The sequence below is a fragment of the Sclerotinia sclerotiorum genome, genomic scaffold (assembly GCF_000146945.2).
Source record: "Sclerotinia sclerotiorum 1980 UF-70 scaffold_4 genomic scaffold, whole genome shotgun sequence".
In the NCBI taxonomy this organism is placed as follows: Eukaryota; Fungi; Ascomycota; class Leotiomycetes; order Helotiales; family Sclerotiniaceae; genus Sclerotinia; species Sclerotinia sclerotiorum.
Window position 1 is genome coordinate 1,652,103 of NW_001820832.1, and position 18,095 is coordinate 1,670,197.

Consider the following 18,095-nt stretch of genomic DNA (forward strand, 5'->3'; position numbering starts at 1 on the left):
AGACTAATAATGTGATATATGCAGTATGCTGAGCACACAAGCTTCTGCTATAGCGATCCGCAACGAAAATCATGTCAGCATGTACACTAGCGAAGCCCGTAAGTAAGTCTTTCCATCTAATATCAACAAAGACAAGTTTTCTTGGCAGGCCTTCCTAATTTATCCATCCAGCAACCACGACAAATACAACAAATGGATCGGCGCCTCAGCCTGCAACTGCATCGCAGTCGATCTGAAGGCTCTCAGCCTCTATACCGACAATGAGCCGCTCCAACACACTATTGCTTTCAGCGATGGTAATTGTCAAACGACACTGGGCACGATTACCAAGCAAAGATGTGTTGGGACCGATAGCTTGTCCGGCGATGGAGACATCGGCAGCGTTATGTTCTGGTTGCCAGGTATTTGTGATGTTGTGGAGGCTTTGAAGGATATTATTCATGGTGTGAACAAACTTCTCAACACTGGAGAGGTTGCATCTGTTGTGTAAGTTTTTTTAGGTCTAGAATGAGCTCAAGAGCCCGGCCAGTGTTTTCAATACTTCGAAGATGTGGCTTGGGCGACAGGGTAGATTCTTTCTAATATCATTGGAAGAAAATATTCAGGAGCTTGGCGAACCTCAGAGCAGGAGGTGGAGATTGTTCCGAGGGGATATGATGCATTATTTGTCTTTGTTTTGAGGTTCAAATTGAGAGTGGATGTAGTGTTTGTTGGGTTTAAGGCTTTGAGAAGATAGATTGGATTTATTTATACATGTCATTTTGCTCCTGTACAATACATGCTTTGATTACTGTAACTTAGGGACTATTTGAAGCGAAATAAATACTGATATATATTATATTTGAACGCTAGTATTTAAATATTATTGGTTATATACTAGTATTTATTCCTATATAACTTTTTTAAAATACTAAATATTAAAAAAAAACTCAAACCCAATATATACTATATAATATATGAAAATAAAATTAAAAATATATATTTCAATTTACCAAACACATAAACATAAATACCAATATACAAAAACTATCAGTGGCCAGTTGTTTTTAAAAGACTAGCACATAAAAAGAAATTTCGCTACCAACACCACCTTATAGAGGCATTAATAACTAGCCTCTTAAGACATTATTTCATTGCCATTGGATTGCAGAGGTGAAGAACAGTGGTTGAGTCGCCCGCTCGGGAATTAGCCAAATCCGGAATGTACGCTTGTCGATACCCGACAACGAGCATGCAGAAATTGCACTCAACCAAAAATCCTACCCCAACCCTCCAAAAAGGACACCTCATGCTCCTACACCTCCCTAGCGAGAATAAAAGCGGAAAACGACTACACTCAGAACTGCACTTCAGACCGAAAGCTGACCTTCTACCGAGAACTTTCTCAGCCGGATTCTTGCAGTCCGTTTCCAACATAGCGAGCGACTTTTACAAATATCACCTGCGCTTCCTTTTGCACAACATACGCCAACTCCCAATGCTCCTGTGTACTACACCTATGTTTTTGCAAATAGAGCACGCTCAAAAAGGTAGTGGAAAACCCAACAGCTGAAGTAATTCCATGGCTGCTAGGAAAACTTGAAGGCCCTGAAGTCCTCTCAAGCTGGCTAAAAATCACGCAGAGCATTGTATTTCCTAAAGAATGAAATGCCATGCAAAGATGCCATATGAATTCCCAAACTTCTATTCCACCATTTCTGCATAAGCATATGTACAAGTTTTTCCAGCCTCTCTTATACCTACCCCTCTTCAGATAAAGACCAAGGACCAAAGACCCTCTACTTGAAAGTCCGGCATGGATATCTAGTTCAGTTAGCTATCATGTACAAAATATTGCATTATCAAAAGCCGAGTGGCAAATCCAATGCAACCTAAAATGTAAAGAAAAAGCAACTTACTCTTCAGGATAAGCATTTTCCTCCGTCAGACTATATTTATCCGCGCCCTCCCTCAAACTAAACCCACTAGGCGTAGGCGGCAACCCCCCCTTCCCAAAAACCTCCAACGCAGCCTTCCCCTCACGATCACCCCCCTCAAAGAAAGCCGCCAAACCCCTCTCCCCCACCTCTCCAACTCTAACCAACTCCTTCCCGCCCTCCTCCCCAATCAACTCCTTCCTCGGACTCGCCTCACTCCCCACACTCAACAAACCCACCACATCCCCCTGCTTCACAAAACTCAACTGTGGATAACTCCTCCTCGAATCTCTCTTCCAGTAAGGATTTTCAGCAATATCACCCGCGGGGAGCGTAACCGGGTCGATGAAAGAAAAAGGTTCGTTGGATCCGGGAGGGGGATTGCGGAATTGTGGGTTGAGAGGGACACCGTTGGAGCGAGTGGGATCGACGGCGAAGACGCGACGGATGGTTTCCCAGATGCCGGTGCTTTGGACGGTGTATTTCTATGTGGGTAAGCGGGTTAGTATATATGGATGGGGTGATGAGCTGCAGCGATTGAGGGCTGAGGGATATGGGGGAGAAGGAGAGGAAAGATATCAAACACCATACCTTATTAACAGGAACAACACGATTAGCAGCTTGAGCCACTTTTGCCGCGGCTTGTGATGCCATATTGAGAATGCGATTGGGATTTCACGACTGAGGTTGAGACTTTGAGAGTGGATACTAAGTATATAATATGAGACTTGGAGACGTCGAACTTCAAGTTTCGCGAAATTGGTCTGTGCGTCGGACGGTTTTTGGAAATCGCGGCTGCAGGATTGGATGAGGTAGTGGATGATGATGTCTGGTTTTACAACATATACAATAAGTAATTTTTTGTTTCTTTTTGAAGATTTAACATGGTTTCAGCTTTACAGATTTGTTATCTTTACTTTGATTTTAGCTTTGCACGGTGTTGTGGGACAGGGAATTTTCTCACATATCAGAGCACCATTGCAGCCAGAATTCCCCGGTGATGGAGATTCTTAAAGTATTGAAAAAAGATCATCCACAATCCCAAAGATAAAAGTTAGACATTTATTAAGAATGGTATAGAGTTGAGATCAAACCAATGTATGATATTATTGTTCACAATGCAAGCCACCCTAGCACTTCCTATCCTAAGATCAGACTGCCCAAAAGCCGTTGCTGCATATCCCATTAAAATTCATTCACAATCCTCCTCTCTAGCTACTTTCTTCCCATGGTAATGAGAAAGTGCCAACCCATTCCTCAACTTCACTTCTCAACTGTACAATCTCTCTCTCATTCTCACCCTCGCCAAGATACTCTAAGAAAGCCTTTACACTACCAGGATTCTTTCTTCCCTTTGCTTCTGCAGCCTCCTTTGCAGTTTTGTCTAGTCGTTGAGTTATGGTGACAGCTCTATTTACAACGTCGGCAACACGAACGAAGTCATCGGGTTGAAAACCACGAGTAGTCATAGCTGGTGTACCCATTCTTAGTCCACCAGGCTTAAGCGCGGATTTGTCTCCAGGAACGGTATTCTTGTTGGATGCTACTCCGACGAGTTCGAGAACACGTTCAACTCGGGCACCATCAACTCCTTGAGGTTTCAAGTCAATGAGTACAAGATGGTTATCTGTACCTCCAGATACAATGGAGTAGCCGAGACCCCCTTTATCTTTTGAGTCACCCAGACGCTTTGCGAATGCTTTTGCGTTTAGTAAAACCGCTTCTTGGTAAGCTCTGAATTCAACACTTTGTGCTTGTTTAAGTGCAACTGCCAATGCAGTGATAGTATGATTATGAGGACCTCCTTGATGTCCCGGGAAGACTGATGCATTAATTGGATCTTCAAGATTCCACATCTCTTCTTCCTTTGTTTTTGGATTGACTCTTCTAACTCCCTTTCTAAAGAAAATCATAGCACCCCGAGGACCCCTGAGTGATTTATGTGTGGTAGTGGTGACGACATCTGCATATTCGAAAGGACTTGGAATGACTTTTGCCGCGACGAGGCCAGAAATATGTGCCATATCAGCCAACAGGAATGCCCCAACTTTGTCAGCAATCTCACGCATACGCTCATACTCGATGAGTCTGCTATACGCTGAGGTGCCAGCAACAATAATCTTTGGTCTGTACAGTGTTGCAAGCTCCTCCAATTTGGCGTAATCAATAAGTCCTGTACTTTCATCCAATCTATACGGTAGAGTCTCGAAGTATTTTGAAATAGCCGATATTTTTTTGGTAGGAGTTTGGTATCCATGGGAGAGATGGCCACCATGAGGTAAATCCAATCCCATTATTCTGTCATGAGTATTTGCGAGAGCGGAGTATGCGTAAAGATTTGCTGGGGAACCGGATAATGCTGAACGATTTATGAGTAAAGAACACTCCCGTATAAACGAAAGACCTACGTTGAACATTGACTCCCCATTCTGATTCCTTCAATCCAAAAGTCTGTAGAGCGCGGGATTGGCACAATCTTTCGGATTCGTCAATAAATTCGTTTCCTCCATAATATCTTGCACCCGGGTATCCTTCGGAATATTTATCTGTCAGAAAGTCAATATTGGCCCATTCCTCTATCGCAACCCAACGTACTTTGCATAACACTTCCCAATGCATCCAAAACAGCTTGTGATGTGAAGTTTTCGGAAGGAATAAGATTAATGAAGTGCTTCTGCCTTCGTTTCTCCTGTACAAGATAGTTTAGTCCTTATGTATCATAGATAGAGGATCCAGTGAGGGGAAATCATACATTTTGGAGAATACTGAAGACTGCTGGATCTGCGTGTTCGAGGTTTGCTGAGAGTAGCTATTACGAATAGAATTAGCTCTTTGCTATTGTAAAGACCAATTAACCAGAATTAATCAGAAACAAACCTTTTGTTGACTTTCTATGGTCATTCGACTACTAGTCGCCGCTGTTCTTGCGCCACATATTGAAGTTGCTGCTCTTTGCGCAGCAACAGCTCTGAACACAGTTCTTGAGGCTCCTTTAAAGAGCGACATGATTTTCTATGCTTCAATTAGCAATTCAGCTTTTCCATGATCAATCTCAAACATACCACTCAACTACCAGCAATTGCTTGCACCAAAAGTAGAGCTTTGTTTGTTAATTTGCACTCGAACGATTACCACATCCCCGCCATCGGAAAATAAGCTAGCATCTTATCCGGTTAAGCATCGGATCTCATAAACCACGCCAATCTGATCTACTGCAGTTACCTATTCATTTATTTTCCTGATAACAACTGAGTGGAATGAATGAATAATGGCAATTATTGATAGCTAACGGAGCTTTTTACAATGGCACCTCACTAGCTAACGTAGAGCGTCCATATTGGTAGGGAATCTGGGATCAATCAAATGTATTTAACTTGATTCACTAAGCTTGTTGTTGTTATCGATATCTGCCTAGTAGTGACTGCGTTACCTACTACTGCCTTCTGATATCATCTTCTTCATGTGTAGGTACCTCCAAATTGTCCAATCACCTGTTTTTAAAAAATTTGACGTACTGCTATAATCCGCGATCAGGATACCGTAGATATATCCAAGATCAGTAACTCGAGGTCGATAGAGTTCCCGGTTGTAGAATGGAAAGGCGGATACAAAAGGAGACTAGGAATTTGGGAAGGTTGAAAGACGCATTTCAATTGACTTAGAGAATGAGGGAAACCGGAAATATGACACAAAGATAGAAACCACGAGTTGGATTGCAGGATTGAGATTATGCTGGACAAATCGAAGTTATCACCAAGGTAATCATGATATGGAAAAGAGGTATCGTTTACACGTTTTAACTGCAGAAAACCATTGAACACCAGAGACTCTTGAGAGTGAAAGATCATGATACCATTGCCCGTGCGATAATGCCGGATGTCAGATGACATCAAAAGCAACTGGCCTGTATTATAAACCTTGCCAGATACACTCCAAATGCTACCACCACAAAAGCCCAACCCTTTACTTTGTCTCGGTCTCCTCTTCCTCGCCGAACTGGGCAGCCTTCTTGGCTTGGTTTCTCTCTGCCTTTCTCTCGCGGGCGGCCTTGGTCTTCGCACGCTTGGCGTCCATCTCCTCCTTGAGGAGTCTTTCACGTGCCTTCTCGGCCTTAGCTCTGTGAATCTGTTTATATTTTGTCAGTCTCAAAATTCCGGCAAATAAGCAAGAATTAGCATAATACTTACGTGCTCGACCAATGCACGCTTGTGCTTGAAGGTGTTACCCTTGCTCAAGTGGTAAAGTTCGTGGTAAAGGTGTTTGTCGATCTTACCGCTGGCACGGTACTTGACCAAGAGACGTCTGAGGACTCTAAGACGGCGCATCCAAACAACTTGGCTAAAAAAATGTTAGCCTAACAATCCTCTCCCGTATTTCATCTTGCAAATGTGTAGATTTGTCGGTGTCTTTCATTGGAGTGGCGAATGTCGTACCTTGGCATACGGGCATCTGCGGTACCCTTTCTCTTACCGAAACCACGGTGTCTACCAATTCTTCGTGCAGCGGTGAGCTCACGAGCGCGTGCGCGGGAGTGCATGGTGACTGGTTTGCGGATGATGAGTCCATCGGAAACGAGCTTGCGGATGGTTTGACGGGAGTTGGCGTTGGAGATTTCGCTGGTCTCGTTGGGGTCGAGCCAGATCTTGCGCTTTCCGCAGCCGACGACGGAAGCCGCCAGGCGCTTCTGGGTTGTGAGATTGACCCTATCGTGCAAAATTGAGTCAGCTTCTGATGTTTTTGGATGTATTGGAAGTCATTGTGTCGGTATCGCTTGGAATGGCTCGCAACGCATCAAATCCATAGTAAATGATCGATTGAGTGGAATGAAAATAATAGCAACAGCATGGGCTTACATCTTGACTGAGTTCGGGGTCGTCGGTGGTGGTCGTCGGTGTTGTCGATTATCGATTGCTGTTATGGTAATCGCGAAATAGTGGAAAAGTTTGGAAACCCTAAGTTCACCGAAGCGAGAAGGGCCGTGCGGAGTCAAAATTCTTATGATGCCTTACAGCCTGAGGGTAGTGATTTCGGCGTCCTCTTTAGTCTTAGTTCTATCAGTGCCGCTTTATCTTGAGAAAATAATCATATGGTCAGAAAGCGTTGTGCTTAAAGTGGATATGGACATACTTTCTAGCAGCCATGCCCTATGGAAGCATCAGATCAATAAAAGCGCCATTTTTGGCACTATGGCTTGTTCAAACTATGACTTGAGATTTTAGTGTGTATTGGGATTTAGTATGAATAGCTTCATATTAGTGTGAATAGCTTTGATGATTAAGCTACGAATCTTCGATCTTGTCTTCCGATTTCAGAAATTCAATTTCCCTCCCCTTACCGTCCCTCTGTTACGCCGGGTAACAAGAAGACGCTCACATGCTACCAATATCATGTGACTGACTCAGTGAGGATCAGCAAGCTCAGTACTGAGCCATACTGATCCTACTGATCAGCTAGAATACGAAGGTCTATATAATCAAGATGGATTTCCTTTGTATAGAGCTTCGTGCTCAAGATCAATCATTTAGTATACTCTACTATTAGTTACGAATTGCATATCATTATTGTCATTACTTAAGTCCCTGCTTGACGCCTAGTTATAAACCACCTCGAGAGCCTAGAGCACTTCCACGTGATCTAGACGGCAAACCTCGTAACATCGAGGTGGTTTATAACTAGGCGTCAAGCAGGGACTTAAAGTAATGACAATGATGCAATTCGTAAACTAATAGTAGAGTATACTAAATGATTGATCTTGAGCACGAAGCTCTACAAATGGAAACCTATCCTTCTTATATAGAACTTCATACTCTACTGTATTCCTTTGGATCTCTTGGATCTACTGGATCTAGAGTTTAACTCTCCAGATCCTCTAGATCCTCTAGATCCGTCACGTGATTTCAATCAGAACATATGTCTGTGCTTGCTGAAGGTGGGGAGACTCTATGAGTCAATTGCCATACAATTTTGTATGTGAATCGCCTTGCTTTTCTACAGGGTCCAAGCTCATATGGACATGTTGACTGTTACTTCGTAACATTATTAAATACAGATTTAATAATATTTCAAATATTACCCTTCAAATATTATATATATTAGAAATTTTCTGGCTATCAAATAGACCCTTAGTTCTACATGGTTTATGTGATTAGTAATTTATTGATCTGGTGCTTCTATGGGAATAAGGGCCAATGAAAAGCTCCATGGTAGGTATATGAATCTTTGTAGTGTATTTGTTCCTCTACCATGATATCATTTATCAATTGTAGAGAAAGGGGCTGTGAGGATATGGATAGCCAGAAATGCGATATAAAGATGATAGGTATTGATTAATTGGTAAAAGATAAGTCAAAACTATAACCTCACGGAGAGAAACTCCTGTATAGACAATAGGAGGTTGCGAGAACCCGTTCTATTTAGAAGAATGTGGTTTCGTGGTATGAGAATTTTTGGAATCATATTATCAAAATCATAGTTTGGGGATTATACTTTGGGACTCACTCGCTTGAAAGCTTGCTGGCTCTTTTTAAGTCGAAAGCCATTCGTCTACGAAGACAGTTGTTTCACTGCAACTGCTGTCTCTGCATGGATTCATTATCATTTCCGCCATCACTTGTTTGCTTGGGAATACCTTCTAGACTCACGATGCTCTACTCATGAACCTCATTTGGTGAACATCTTCCAGCAACATTCGAACCGTTCAAGTCTCGTACAGGAGCCGTTGAGGCCTCTTTGTCCTGTCCTTCAACTGGGAAATCATATTCTCAACTCCTTCACGTCTCAATTTTACTGCTGCTCATTTATTCGATGATCGATTCTCTTTTTCTAGACTCGAGCTTGGAGATTGCCACTGCTTTGGCTCCATGATTTCTCTTTATAAAGTTCAAGTTACCAGGATGAGTACGGAAGACAGTGAACATTCAATACTCCCACATTCCCTTAGATTCATCCAAATAGTACCCTGAACTAATACCATACATGATGCTCTGAATCTACTAATACTATGAATGCACCAATGACGCCCAAACAGTTCAAATTTCGCGCTGGTACGAACGATGAATCACGAACAAACGGACAACGAGTGAACTGTGAATCACGAATGTTAAACCGATTCGAAGTTGACAAACAACCAAAAAGGAGAAAAGAAACTTTCCCTATTGTGGTATACCCCAAGCAAGCATCAACAACTTACCTAACATGATAAACTAAGCTCAATAACAAGGACAATGGATCTTCGGATAAATCTCTCATGTCCTCCTGTTGAAATCCTCAATTCTTCTCAACTAGTCCTCCTTTTCTTCATAAACTTCTCTAAAAACTCAAAGGCGTTAAATAATAAGAATCTCTTCACCCAAGGACCTGGTCCGATGAAAAATATACTCTACTCTGTAAAATACGCCTCCAATATTAGCACCAATCCTTCTATACAATTTAATCAATCACCGAATTCTTTGTCCTATTCTGCAACACAGTAACATTTCAATTTCAACAAAATGAATCATTACTAAAAGATGCCTTCACGGCTCCTCCCCGAGGTCATCTTGATAAATTTCTCTAAGTGAAAAATCTTAAGTTTCAGAACGATGAAACGATAATTGACAAGTCACTACAAAATTAAGAAGACGACAGTTTGTAAAAGTAACTTGAATCTAAATTTGTGTCTAACGACTTTTTCTCGGCAATGCAATGCTTATGCGGAATTCAAACATCATACCAAATCATAAGCTCATTACTTTATGCATCAAAAGCTTTTTCGCCCAGATCTACCTTTCCAATGCTTGAGATCTCCTTTTCATCATCAACCTCATCATTAGAAAGACCCAGTCCACCTTGTCCACCTTCAGCTTCTCTCCTCTCTCGTGCCGTGTTACCTAATCTTAATGCAACTCTTTTGAAGTAATCCTGCATGCTTCTCTTTTGGTTCGGTGGCAGTTCTTGAGCTGCAATGTATTTATCAAATATCTTGCTTTCTTCTTCAACAACATTGAACAATGCGAGGAATGCTGCTTCTGCTGCTAGCTTGACGGGAATGATAGCATCCCGAACACCTGCAAATACAGGCGTGGCGAGCATAGGAAGATGTGGTCGAACTGCGTCGCTTTGGTGGCGACATATTGTACGAATCACTACAAGTGACAGACGACGAGCATCTGCAGTATTCCCTGGTTGAATCAACTTTGCTAATGACTCAAATATTGGTTTGGTCGCCTCAAATTCATGGTTGGCTGTCTCAGCAAGGAGATATTTTCCTGCGGCGAGGATACAGTTCTCTGAGATAAAGTCCTATCCAATGAATTAGCTTTAAACCTTCAAATTGATACAATCATACTAACATTTTTGCTTGACATGCCTTGGCAGATGACTTCCGGTAGATCATCAGCAAAGGCAGTTTCCGTCAATGACGATGGTGCTTCGACAAGGACAGCATTCAAAGCGAGAACTGTAGATGGAGTGAAATGGGTTGTCATGACACGGTTCTTAATCAGCCCTGAAGCGTTCTCAGACGTAAGGTTTTTGATCAACGCTGCCAAGAGTTTGGCGTTAGTGATGGCCATAGACACATCATTATCCTCTGCATCGGTGTCGATTAACGAAAGCACCGCGCTGCGCGAAGCTTCTCCCATATTAGCACCAGCTTTACTGATAACTTCATATAGTGCCTTAAGCATAGCGTTCCTGACTCCGGAGTCCGAAGTCCTTGAACCTGTCACTAATTCGGCAATTAAGGGATCGATTCTTGGAGTTAAAGTAATCAAAGTACCCAACGCTTTGGCAGCACGAGTTCTGAGGACTTCGCTTGATGTGTCGGCCAAAGACTTGGCAAATGTACGTTGCAATTGTGGAAGGAAGGGTTTTAGGAATGTCGGGATCTTTTCCAACAGACCGTTCAATGTCAAAAGAATGGCAGCTTTAACATCAACAGATTTCTCAGAAACGACTCGAATAAGGGGTCCAGTAATTTGAGTGACGAACGGTTTCAAAGAATCTCCACTGGTACGGTCAACTATGTCGGATATAGCCAGAGCAGATTGAGTACGCTGCTCAGCAGTACCGTTCATAAGACCTTGCAAGAAGATGGGTAGGATTGCGTTGATACCCTTTGGTAGCCCGAAACCAGGCAAGTTAGATCCAGGTACACCGACATGTTGTAAAGTCTGCCTTGTCGAATAAACAAGTGCTTCCATTTCTTCCTTCTTCAAGTGTTTAGTAAACTCTGAAAGTGCCGCCCAGGCGGCCTTGACTACTTCTGGATCTCTATCGTCAAAAGAAACAAGCAGTGCTCGTACAATATCTTGGTTGTAGCGAGAGTAGTCAATTGTAGCTGCAGCAAAGAACTTTGCAAGACGATAATCCACGTTTGCTCTTCTGCGATGATCATCATGCTTCACTAATGCAAGGAGAACATTCATAGCCACGTTGAGACCATCAAATTCGTCAATGGATTGGACGACCGTGTCAAAAGATGACTCTAGATCTGCCTTGAGATCATCGTCCTTAGAAGCAATGATGTTATCCATCAGTGAATTCAATATAGTAGGTAGTCTTCTTGCCATAGCTGGCCCTGCAACAGTAGAAAGTGAGGCAAGTGCTTTAGCATTGAATGAAGATATAGGCGAGGTAGTCAAAGTAGGAATGAGGTTAGGAAGGATGATGTTTGATCTTGTCGTTTCGGTCAATAAGGTCAAGAGTGCAGACAGGGCATTGTCAGCCTCGTTTTCAGTACGGAGCAAGCTCAAGAGATATGGCAAGACCTGGTCGACAGCTTTCTTGCCAAGGATTTGCTGTAGAGAATCGAAGGCTTCAGCTGCTGCTTCCCGGACCTCATCATCTGAATCTATCAAAGCAACTCTGACGACCGAGATCAATGTCTTCTCATGATCTTCCAGCGCCTCTGGAGAGGCCGATGAAATTAATTCACGGAGTGCAATACATATTCCTTGCTTAGCATCTGTGTCCGTAGAAGTTTGCAGGCCATCTTCTAGAGTAGGCAGTAAGGTTGAGAGAACTCCATCGCCCGCTTTGCGGATCAGCTCACCCAGTGCATTACCTGCAATAACCTTCTGCTCCATGTTGGAACTTCCCAACCGTCGAATGATGAGTTGTGTGAGCGTAGGAATAAGTTCCTTAAGAGTACGGGGACTCGCCACAAGAGCTTTCCAAACATTGACAGCTGCTGTTCGAACGAGACCAGAAGTGTCGCATCGACAAATGTACAATGAGGACAGTACCTTATTGCGTTTCTCCTCGCCAAGTACCTCGAGTAAGGATACACCAGCTTCTTGTGCACCTTCTTCGGCCTCATCTTGTTCTGTATTCGCACTAATTCCGGTGAGATTGAACAAAAGGTCGCCAACCAGTTCGACAGAACTGAGACGGATTCTGTAATTATCATCTGCAAGACCCCTCTCCAGCTCAGGAAGCAAGAGGTCAATGGCTCTCGTGGCAAAATTCTTGACAAGAAGACGACCGGCTCTCAAAGACGTGTCGCGAATCGATTCAACGTCATCTGCCAAACCAGAGAGAATAGGTGGGATAATCTTACTAAGGTAGTTGGCAAAGCTGTTTCCGAAACATACAGGTAAGAATATGAACAGCGACATGAAGCCTTCACGAACGGAAGGTTTAGATGAAGCAACATTCTGGAGAATTGTGGGAAGTGTCTCTTCGAGGCGGGCTGTACCCAAGCCAGCAAGTACCTCACTTAGTGCTTGTGCAGATCCGAGTCGATCTCCAGCGCCAGTATCTGACTTGAGTGTTTGCATGAGACCTGGGATAAGATCTGGAAGAGCATCTTCTCCCAGTTTTTCGATGAGAGAACCAAGAGCTTTGGATGCAGTTGCACGAGTAGTTGGCACGGGGTCAACAATCGCAATCTTTAACCCGGCAACCAAAATTGGTAGGTGGGATACAAGGTCCTTTCTTTCTGTCAAATGGGCAAGACTACCTATAACTTGTGCAGACTTTCGTTTGGTTGCCGACCTGTCGCCCAAGCCTCTCTCAAGAATACGAACAACAAGAGCAAGGGAAGGAGAGTCCAGATAATGTACGAAGGATACTTTGATAAGCGAGTCCAAAGCATTATCCGTGTATTTAGTTGGATCGCTGAGAGCCTTGAGGAGGACATCCACGAGACTCTTGATCTCGGGATTGTTGATAACTTCTCCAAATCGTTTCAAACTGCGGTTAGCAGCAAGTCGCACTTCTTTGTGACTGTCATTCAATACACCGGTAAGAGGTGGAATGATTTCGGGAAGACTCTGGGCTAGTTGTTGAGGATCAAGGTATGCCATGGCACCCAGAAGGTCACAGGCTCCTTTTTTGCTTCGCCATTGGTCATCATCAAGACCATCAAGTAAAGTTGGCAAAATCTGCTTCACTCCGTATGAACTTAAGCTCGCAAAGCACACCTTTGCTGCTGCTAAACAGCCCTCACGAACGTCTGCGCTGGAATCACCGAAGCTCGAGAGCAGTTGGGGCACAATTTGTATAACGTAAGGCTCAAAAATGCGGCCAAGAATCATGGACAGAAGCTCGTAAGCCAACAGAGCTCCTTCCCGGTGATTGACATCCTTCTTATTGTCAATGGCACCTCTGAGTGTAAGCATTATTCTGTGTTCTCGTAAAGCGGAGATCCCTTTTCCATTAACAATACCTGCAAGACCATACGCGGCACCACGTCGGCCAGCATATTTCTTTGAATTGAACAATCTGTCGAGGACCAACTGAATGTAATCCGAAATGTTCTCCTTTGATGCACGGACTAGTGGTGGCAAGCACTCCGCCACGGCATATTGCACCGTCTCGGATGGGGTACTCAAGGTCTCCAAAAGCCTGTCTACAACCTTCGGCACACGTTCATCGCCAGCTTTCAGATGTCGTGCCAGGGCACCATACATAATGATCACAGCCTCGTTTACTCTATCTGAGAACTCGGAGCCTTTATCCGGTGTCTCGAGTGTGCGTTCAAAGGTTTCCATCAGTTCTTCCACTTTGTCCTTGCCGTGGACAGCTATGATTGCTGTGGCGGACTCAACCATTTCCTCTCTGACGGCCGAATTCCTATCACCCAGTGGACCCTCGATTAAGAAGCTAAGGAACGGTGTAAGAAGTGATTCGTCAAAAACGGTAGCAAGTTCTCTGAATGCAAGTGCAACACCATTTCGGGCCTCCCATGGGTCCGAGAGATCCATCTTCCTGGGCATTCCATACTCATCTAGTTGAGGAAGTCGAGGCTTTGCTAGCTCCGTATAGGAGGACTGCAGACGGCTAAGAATATCCTTGAATGTTGAAGGCTGTATCTTCACAGCTTCGGCAATAGATCTGGCTGCAGCTCGGCGAAGTTGCTTATCTGAGCTTTCGAGATAGGGCAACATCCTAAATGGTGACTCGGTAGATATTTTGAATTCACTTTCCTCCCAAATTTCTCGTCCAAGCTCGATATTCTCTTCCACATCGTCATGGCACGCTAGCCACATCTCATTAGAGAAGTCGAGCTCACTCATATCAATCTCTGCACTTATTGACTGCAATACTGAGGTTCGTACAGCGACTTGCGGAACAATGGCCCCTTGAGCAAGAATAGAAATCTCCTTATCGGTAATGTTGGGTGCGATGCACCTACATAGATCTGACAGGCAATCTTTGATTGCTTTGTAATGCTGATTGTAGGCCTGCATCGACGATATCAATGTGGAGAGAACTTCGTCTCGGGGAACCAGAACGTCGGAACAGGCATCAGTGTGAAAAGAAAGGAATTCCAGGGCGAGAACCAGTTGAGCCTCCGCATCATCGCTCTCTCCAAATCCGCCATCGCGAAGAACTAAGAAGACAAGAGGGAGAACATAGATAAGGGAGACTGTATCAAACGGACGTTGTTCTGCCGAGAATCTTAGGCGATACAATACACGTGTAATAAGGGCCCCGAGTGGTTCTTGTGTGAGGGCTTCTGGCAACTGTGGAACATTCATAGCTCTGAGAGTTGCTAATCCAATAAATGAACGGAGGATACCTATGCGACTAGAAACTCTTTCGGCACAGAGTATGTAAGCATCCGGGGCAGCTGAACCTGTAATTAATCCAGCACCAGCATTCATTACCTTTATCAAAACTCTAACAGCAGGTCCCATCCATAGAGAGGCTTCTGTTGGAGGGCCGGTTGCCAGACTTTTGATGATTCCAACTCCACGTAAAAGTCTTGACTCCAGAGCACGAATCTGGTGCCTAATTTCTGATTCTTTTGACAGTTGAGCTTTGACTTTGGCTGTTTCTTCCGGTGTAAGCTTCTTCTGTTGGCCCTTCTTTTTCGCCAATGAGGCTCGGAGCTCCTCTTCCCATTTCAAGGTATCGTAATCTTTAGTGTTCTTGTTGGGAACGTAACTTTGAGCTTTAGAGGCTAATACATCTACAAAAGCTGTTCCTTCTGGGGTGCGGAAAATTGCCGCCTCTGTTGGACCAACATTGGCGAGCTGCGTAGCATCAAGGTCCTGCTCAATAAGCTCTACAATTCGTGGTGTCATATCATCAGGGGCAACAAAAGCAAGCTCAGCAGCGGCATTATATGCAGCATCTTTGACTACCTTTGATCGTGGCACGGCACCCGCGTCCTGAATGCTTGTAATGTCCAGAATCTGCTTCACCAAGTCATCTCCCCTTTCCCTAGCAAGGTTACCAGGATCGACATCAGCTTTCAAGCACAACTCTATCCAACTCACTCTTGGGAGTAGTTCTGATCGACAAATAACCAACAGTGAGACCATCTGGTCCTTGACTACTGCTTGGTCCACAATACCACCACGACGATTAATTTCTGCTGGTGTCAAACAAATAGCTTTCAGTACTAAATGCAGATTCTCACTCTCTGTTTTTGCCGATATTGGAGCGCTGTCCTTTTCTCCAAGCTCGATAGATTGTAGCCATTTCCACAAACCAAATGTGAGGATCTTGGATACATTACCAGGAAAGCGGACATAAAGTTGGGAAAGTAGATGAGAGGCATGTCTTCTGACATCATAATGGACATTTGGAGAACATATAGAAAATATGACAGCTTGAGACCAACCAGTAGCGGACAAAGATGCCGGGTCGAGTGAAGCAAGCTGATCCGGGAAGGCAAATAAAGCTCTCACGAACCACATATAATCATCGTAAGTAGAAAGCTTGCTGTAAATGCGAGGATTCAGTAAAAACGATGGCTTAGGCTCCATAGCTAGTGATTGATGCGATACTTGAGCCTTTTTTAATGCCGCGTCAACCTTCGCAACTGAAATAACTCCCAATTTCGCCTGTGAGATCGCTGCAACGACATAGGCTGCAGCGATAAGGCCAGATTGGGCTGCAGGTATGGAATTCGCGGTAATTTCTTGCCATGTATCTACCAATGCTGTTGCGGTTTCTTCTGCTAATTGTTTCGACTCAGATAGATCAGACTCTTCAGTATCCCAAAGCAATTCTCCAAGGCGGATTGTCCATAGTTTCTTTACGGGAACCTTTTTATCAGAAAGACCTTTCGTAAAGGCGCCAATGATAGATTTGTCCAAAGGGAATTCATTTTGTACCCTCTTTTTGAGGTAGTGTAACAGCGCGAATGTCTCTGCTGATAGTGCAGCTTCGTTTGCTTCCTTTCCTGCAATCGCCGCAAGACCGATAGCTGTCGAAGCATTTGACTTGGAGACTGGCAAAATTGAAAGCATTTCTGCATAATTAGCTCTCTGGTCTGCCGCGGAGATTTTGCCTCCTTTTAGTGGCGTCAGTATCTCTTCTGACACTTGGGCAATCGAAGTTTCATCATGACATTTGGGTACAATTGCTCTGAATGCAGATAGGGCTCCTTGACGAATTGTGGGGTTGGTGGATTTGATATTAGATAGGATAGGTTTCAAAAGCTTAGTTCGAAGAACACTTGAGAGATCTACTGAGCTAGGTAGAGACTGGAAGAGTGGCGTGACAAGGTCGTTTAGTACAATTTCAGGAGCCCTTAGCAGCGCCTTCTCAAGGGATGGTACTATTTCTCGCTCAAAATCTTCCTGAGTTGCAAAGTCCACAAAGAAGTCTTTCAGAGCACTGGCAATATGTGGAGGTAGCTGAGTCCTGGAAGCTATAATCTCGCGCGTATAATAGCTGTATATTAGAGACTTCTTGCTTTCCAATACCAGCTTTGCTTGTGGTTTCCTGGCACACACTCCGGAAATTGCCCCTATCATCACAGCATTTTTAGAGGAAGGTTGGGCCTCTTTGGAGCTCAATTTCTGGACACTGTCCCCGATTGCAGTTTGGAAAACATCGCTTTGAAAAACTTTCCGTAGACCTCGCCATGTAGTTTTGAGTGCAGAAGCTCTATGTTTCGATGTAATGCATAATTCAAGCGTTCGCGCATTACCAACCACAACTAATAAACCCCAGCTCTTCCATCTGGCATCAGTAGTAGTTACTTGCAATATCGCGCTACAATATTCGACTAACACAAACGCATTACTAGGAGCCAGCCCCACCTTCCTAGTTTCGGTGTCTAAAGCATTTAAGAAACTGGACAGTAACTCATATTCGCAATCGGAATCGAATATATGTCGTATACAAAGCTGAACAGCAAGCCGCGAATCTCTGTCGTGATAATATGGATATGTGGAAAATAAAAGTTGCAGAAGAACAGGGAAAAGGTTTGAATCAAGCTCTATACACGAAGTTTTGTCAGCGGTTGATTCAAAGAACGTTGGTCCAAAGCACAGCATTCACATACCTTTCTTTGAAATTCTTTCCTCAATGGATTTCAACTGAGCCAACCGCAGATTTGTAGAAGAGGAAGTGAGTGCAGCCTTTGTGAGTGCAAGGTCCAAATCTACCCCCTCATTATGACCATTGATCTCCACCTCAGACATTTTGTATACCTCCAAAATCTCTCATGACCTGCTGGCCTTTTCAAGTAACTTAATGAAGTATCCAGTGAGCTGCTCGTATATCTGTTTATATTGGTTGCAAGTCCTCGAGAGTGACTATTATTCAATCTGGATTAATGTTATCGCGACCCGAAGAAAAAGTTGGAGAGAAATGACGCCCTGGTAATTTCACTGTAACGAAATATAGGCGGCCCGACCCCACTGTACTTGGCCCCGCGTTTGGCGTAGCTTGGGCGTTTGCATTGATGCACTTTAATATTTACATCGACCAAAAACACTCCAATCGCCAGTT

The 18,095-nt window shown here is 43.8% G+C and overlaps 5 protein-coding genes across 5 annotated transcripts; 1 reads left to right on the forward strand and 4 right to left on the reverse strand.

Moving 5' to 3' along the window:
* Window positions 1-79: 79 nt before the first annotated feature.
* Window positions 80-657, forward strand: SS1G_03727 (predicted protein; the record flags this gene model as incomplete). The annotated part of the gene is made up of 3 exons (XM_001595588.1): window positions 80-102; window positions 172-486; window positions 606-657. The coding sequence occupies 3 exons, from the start codon at window positions 80-82 to the stop codon at window positions 655-657; spliced, it is 390 nt and encodes a 129-aa protein (XP_001595638.1).
* Window positions 658-1,778: 1,121 nt separating this feature from the next.
* SS1G_03728 (hypothetical protein) lies at window positions 1,779-2,570 on the reverse strand (the record flags this gene model as incomplete). The annotated part of the gene is made up of 3 exons (XM_001595589.1): window positions 1,779-1,803; window positions 1,899-2,401; window positions 2,508-2,570. The coding sequence occupies 3 exons, from the start codon at window positions 2,568-2,570 to the stop codon at window positions 1,779-1,781; spliced, it is 591 nt and encodes a 196-aa protein (XP_001595639.1).
* A 557-nt stretch (window positions 2,571-3,127) lies between these two features.
* SS1G_03729 (hypothetical protein) lies at window positions 3,128-4,922 on the reverse strand (the record flags this gene model as incomplete). The annotated part of the gene is made up of 5 exons (XM_001595590.1): window positions 3,128-4,275; window positions 4,325-4,462; window positions 4,512-4,605; window positions 4,669-4,725; window positions 4,794-4,922. 5 exons carry the CDS (start codon window positions 4,920-4,922, stop codon window positions 3,128-3,130), a joined length of 1,566 nt encoding a protein of 521 aa, XP_001595640.1.
* A 957-nt stretch (window positions 4,923-5,879) lies between these two features.
* On the reverse strand, window positions 5,880-6,771 carry SS1G_03730 (60S ribosomal protein L19; the record flags this gene model as incomplete). The annotated part of the gene is made up of 4 exons (XM_001595591.1): window positions 5,880-6,041; window positions 6,104-6,254; window positions 6,350-6,619; window positions 6,770-6,771. Coding segments are annotated over 4 exons (585 nt in total).
* A 2,876-nt stretch (window positions 6,772-9,647) lies between these two features.
* Window positions 9,648-17,785, reverse strand: SS1G_03731 (translational activator GCN1; the record flags this gene model as incomplete). Its single annotated transcript, XM_001595592.1, has 4 exons — window positions 9,648-10,183; window positions 10,243-11,892; window positions 11,950-17,418; window positions 17,647-17,785. The coding sequence occupies 4 exons, from the start codon at window positions 17,783-17,785 to the stop codon at window positions 9,648-9,650; spliced, it is 7,794 nt and encodes a 2,597-aa protein (XP_001595642.1).
* Window positions 17,786-18,095: the final 310 nt, after the last annotated feature.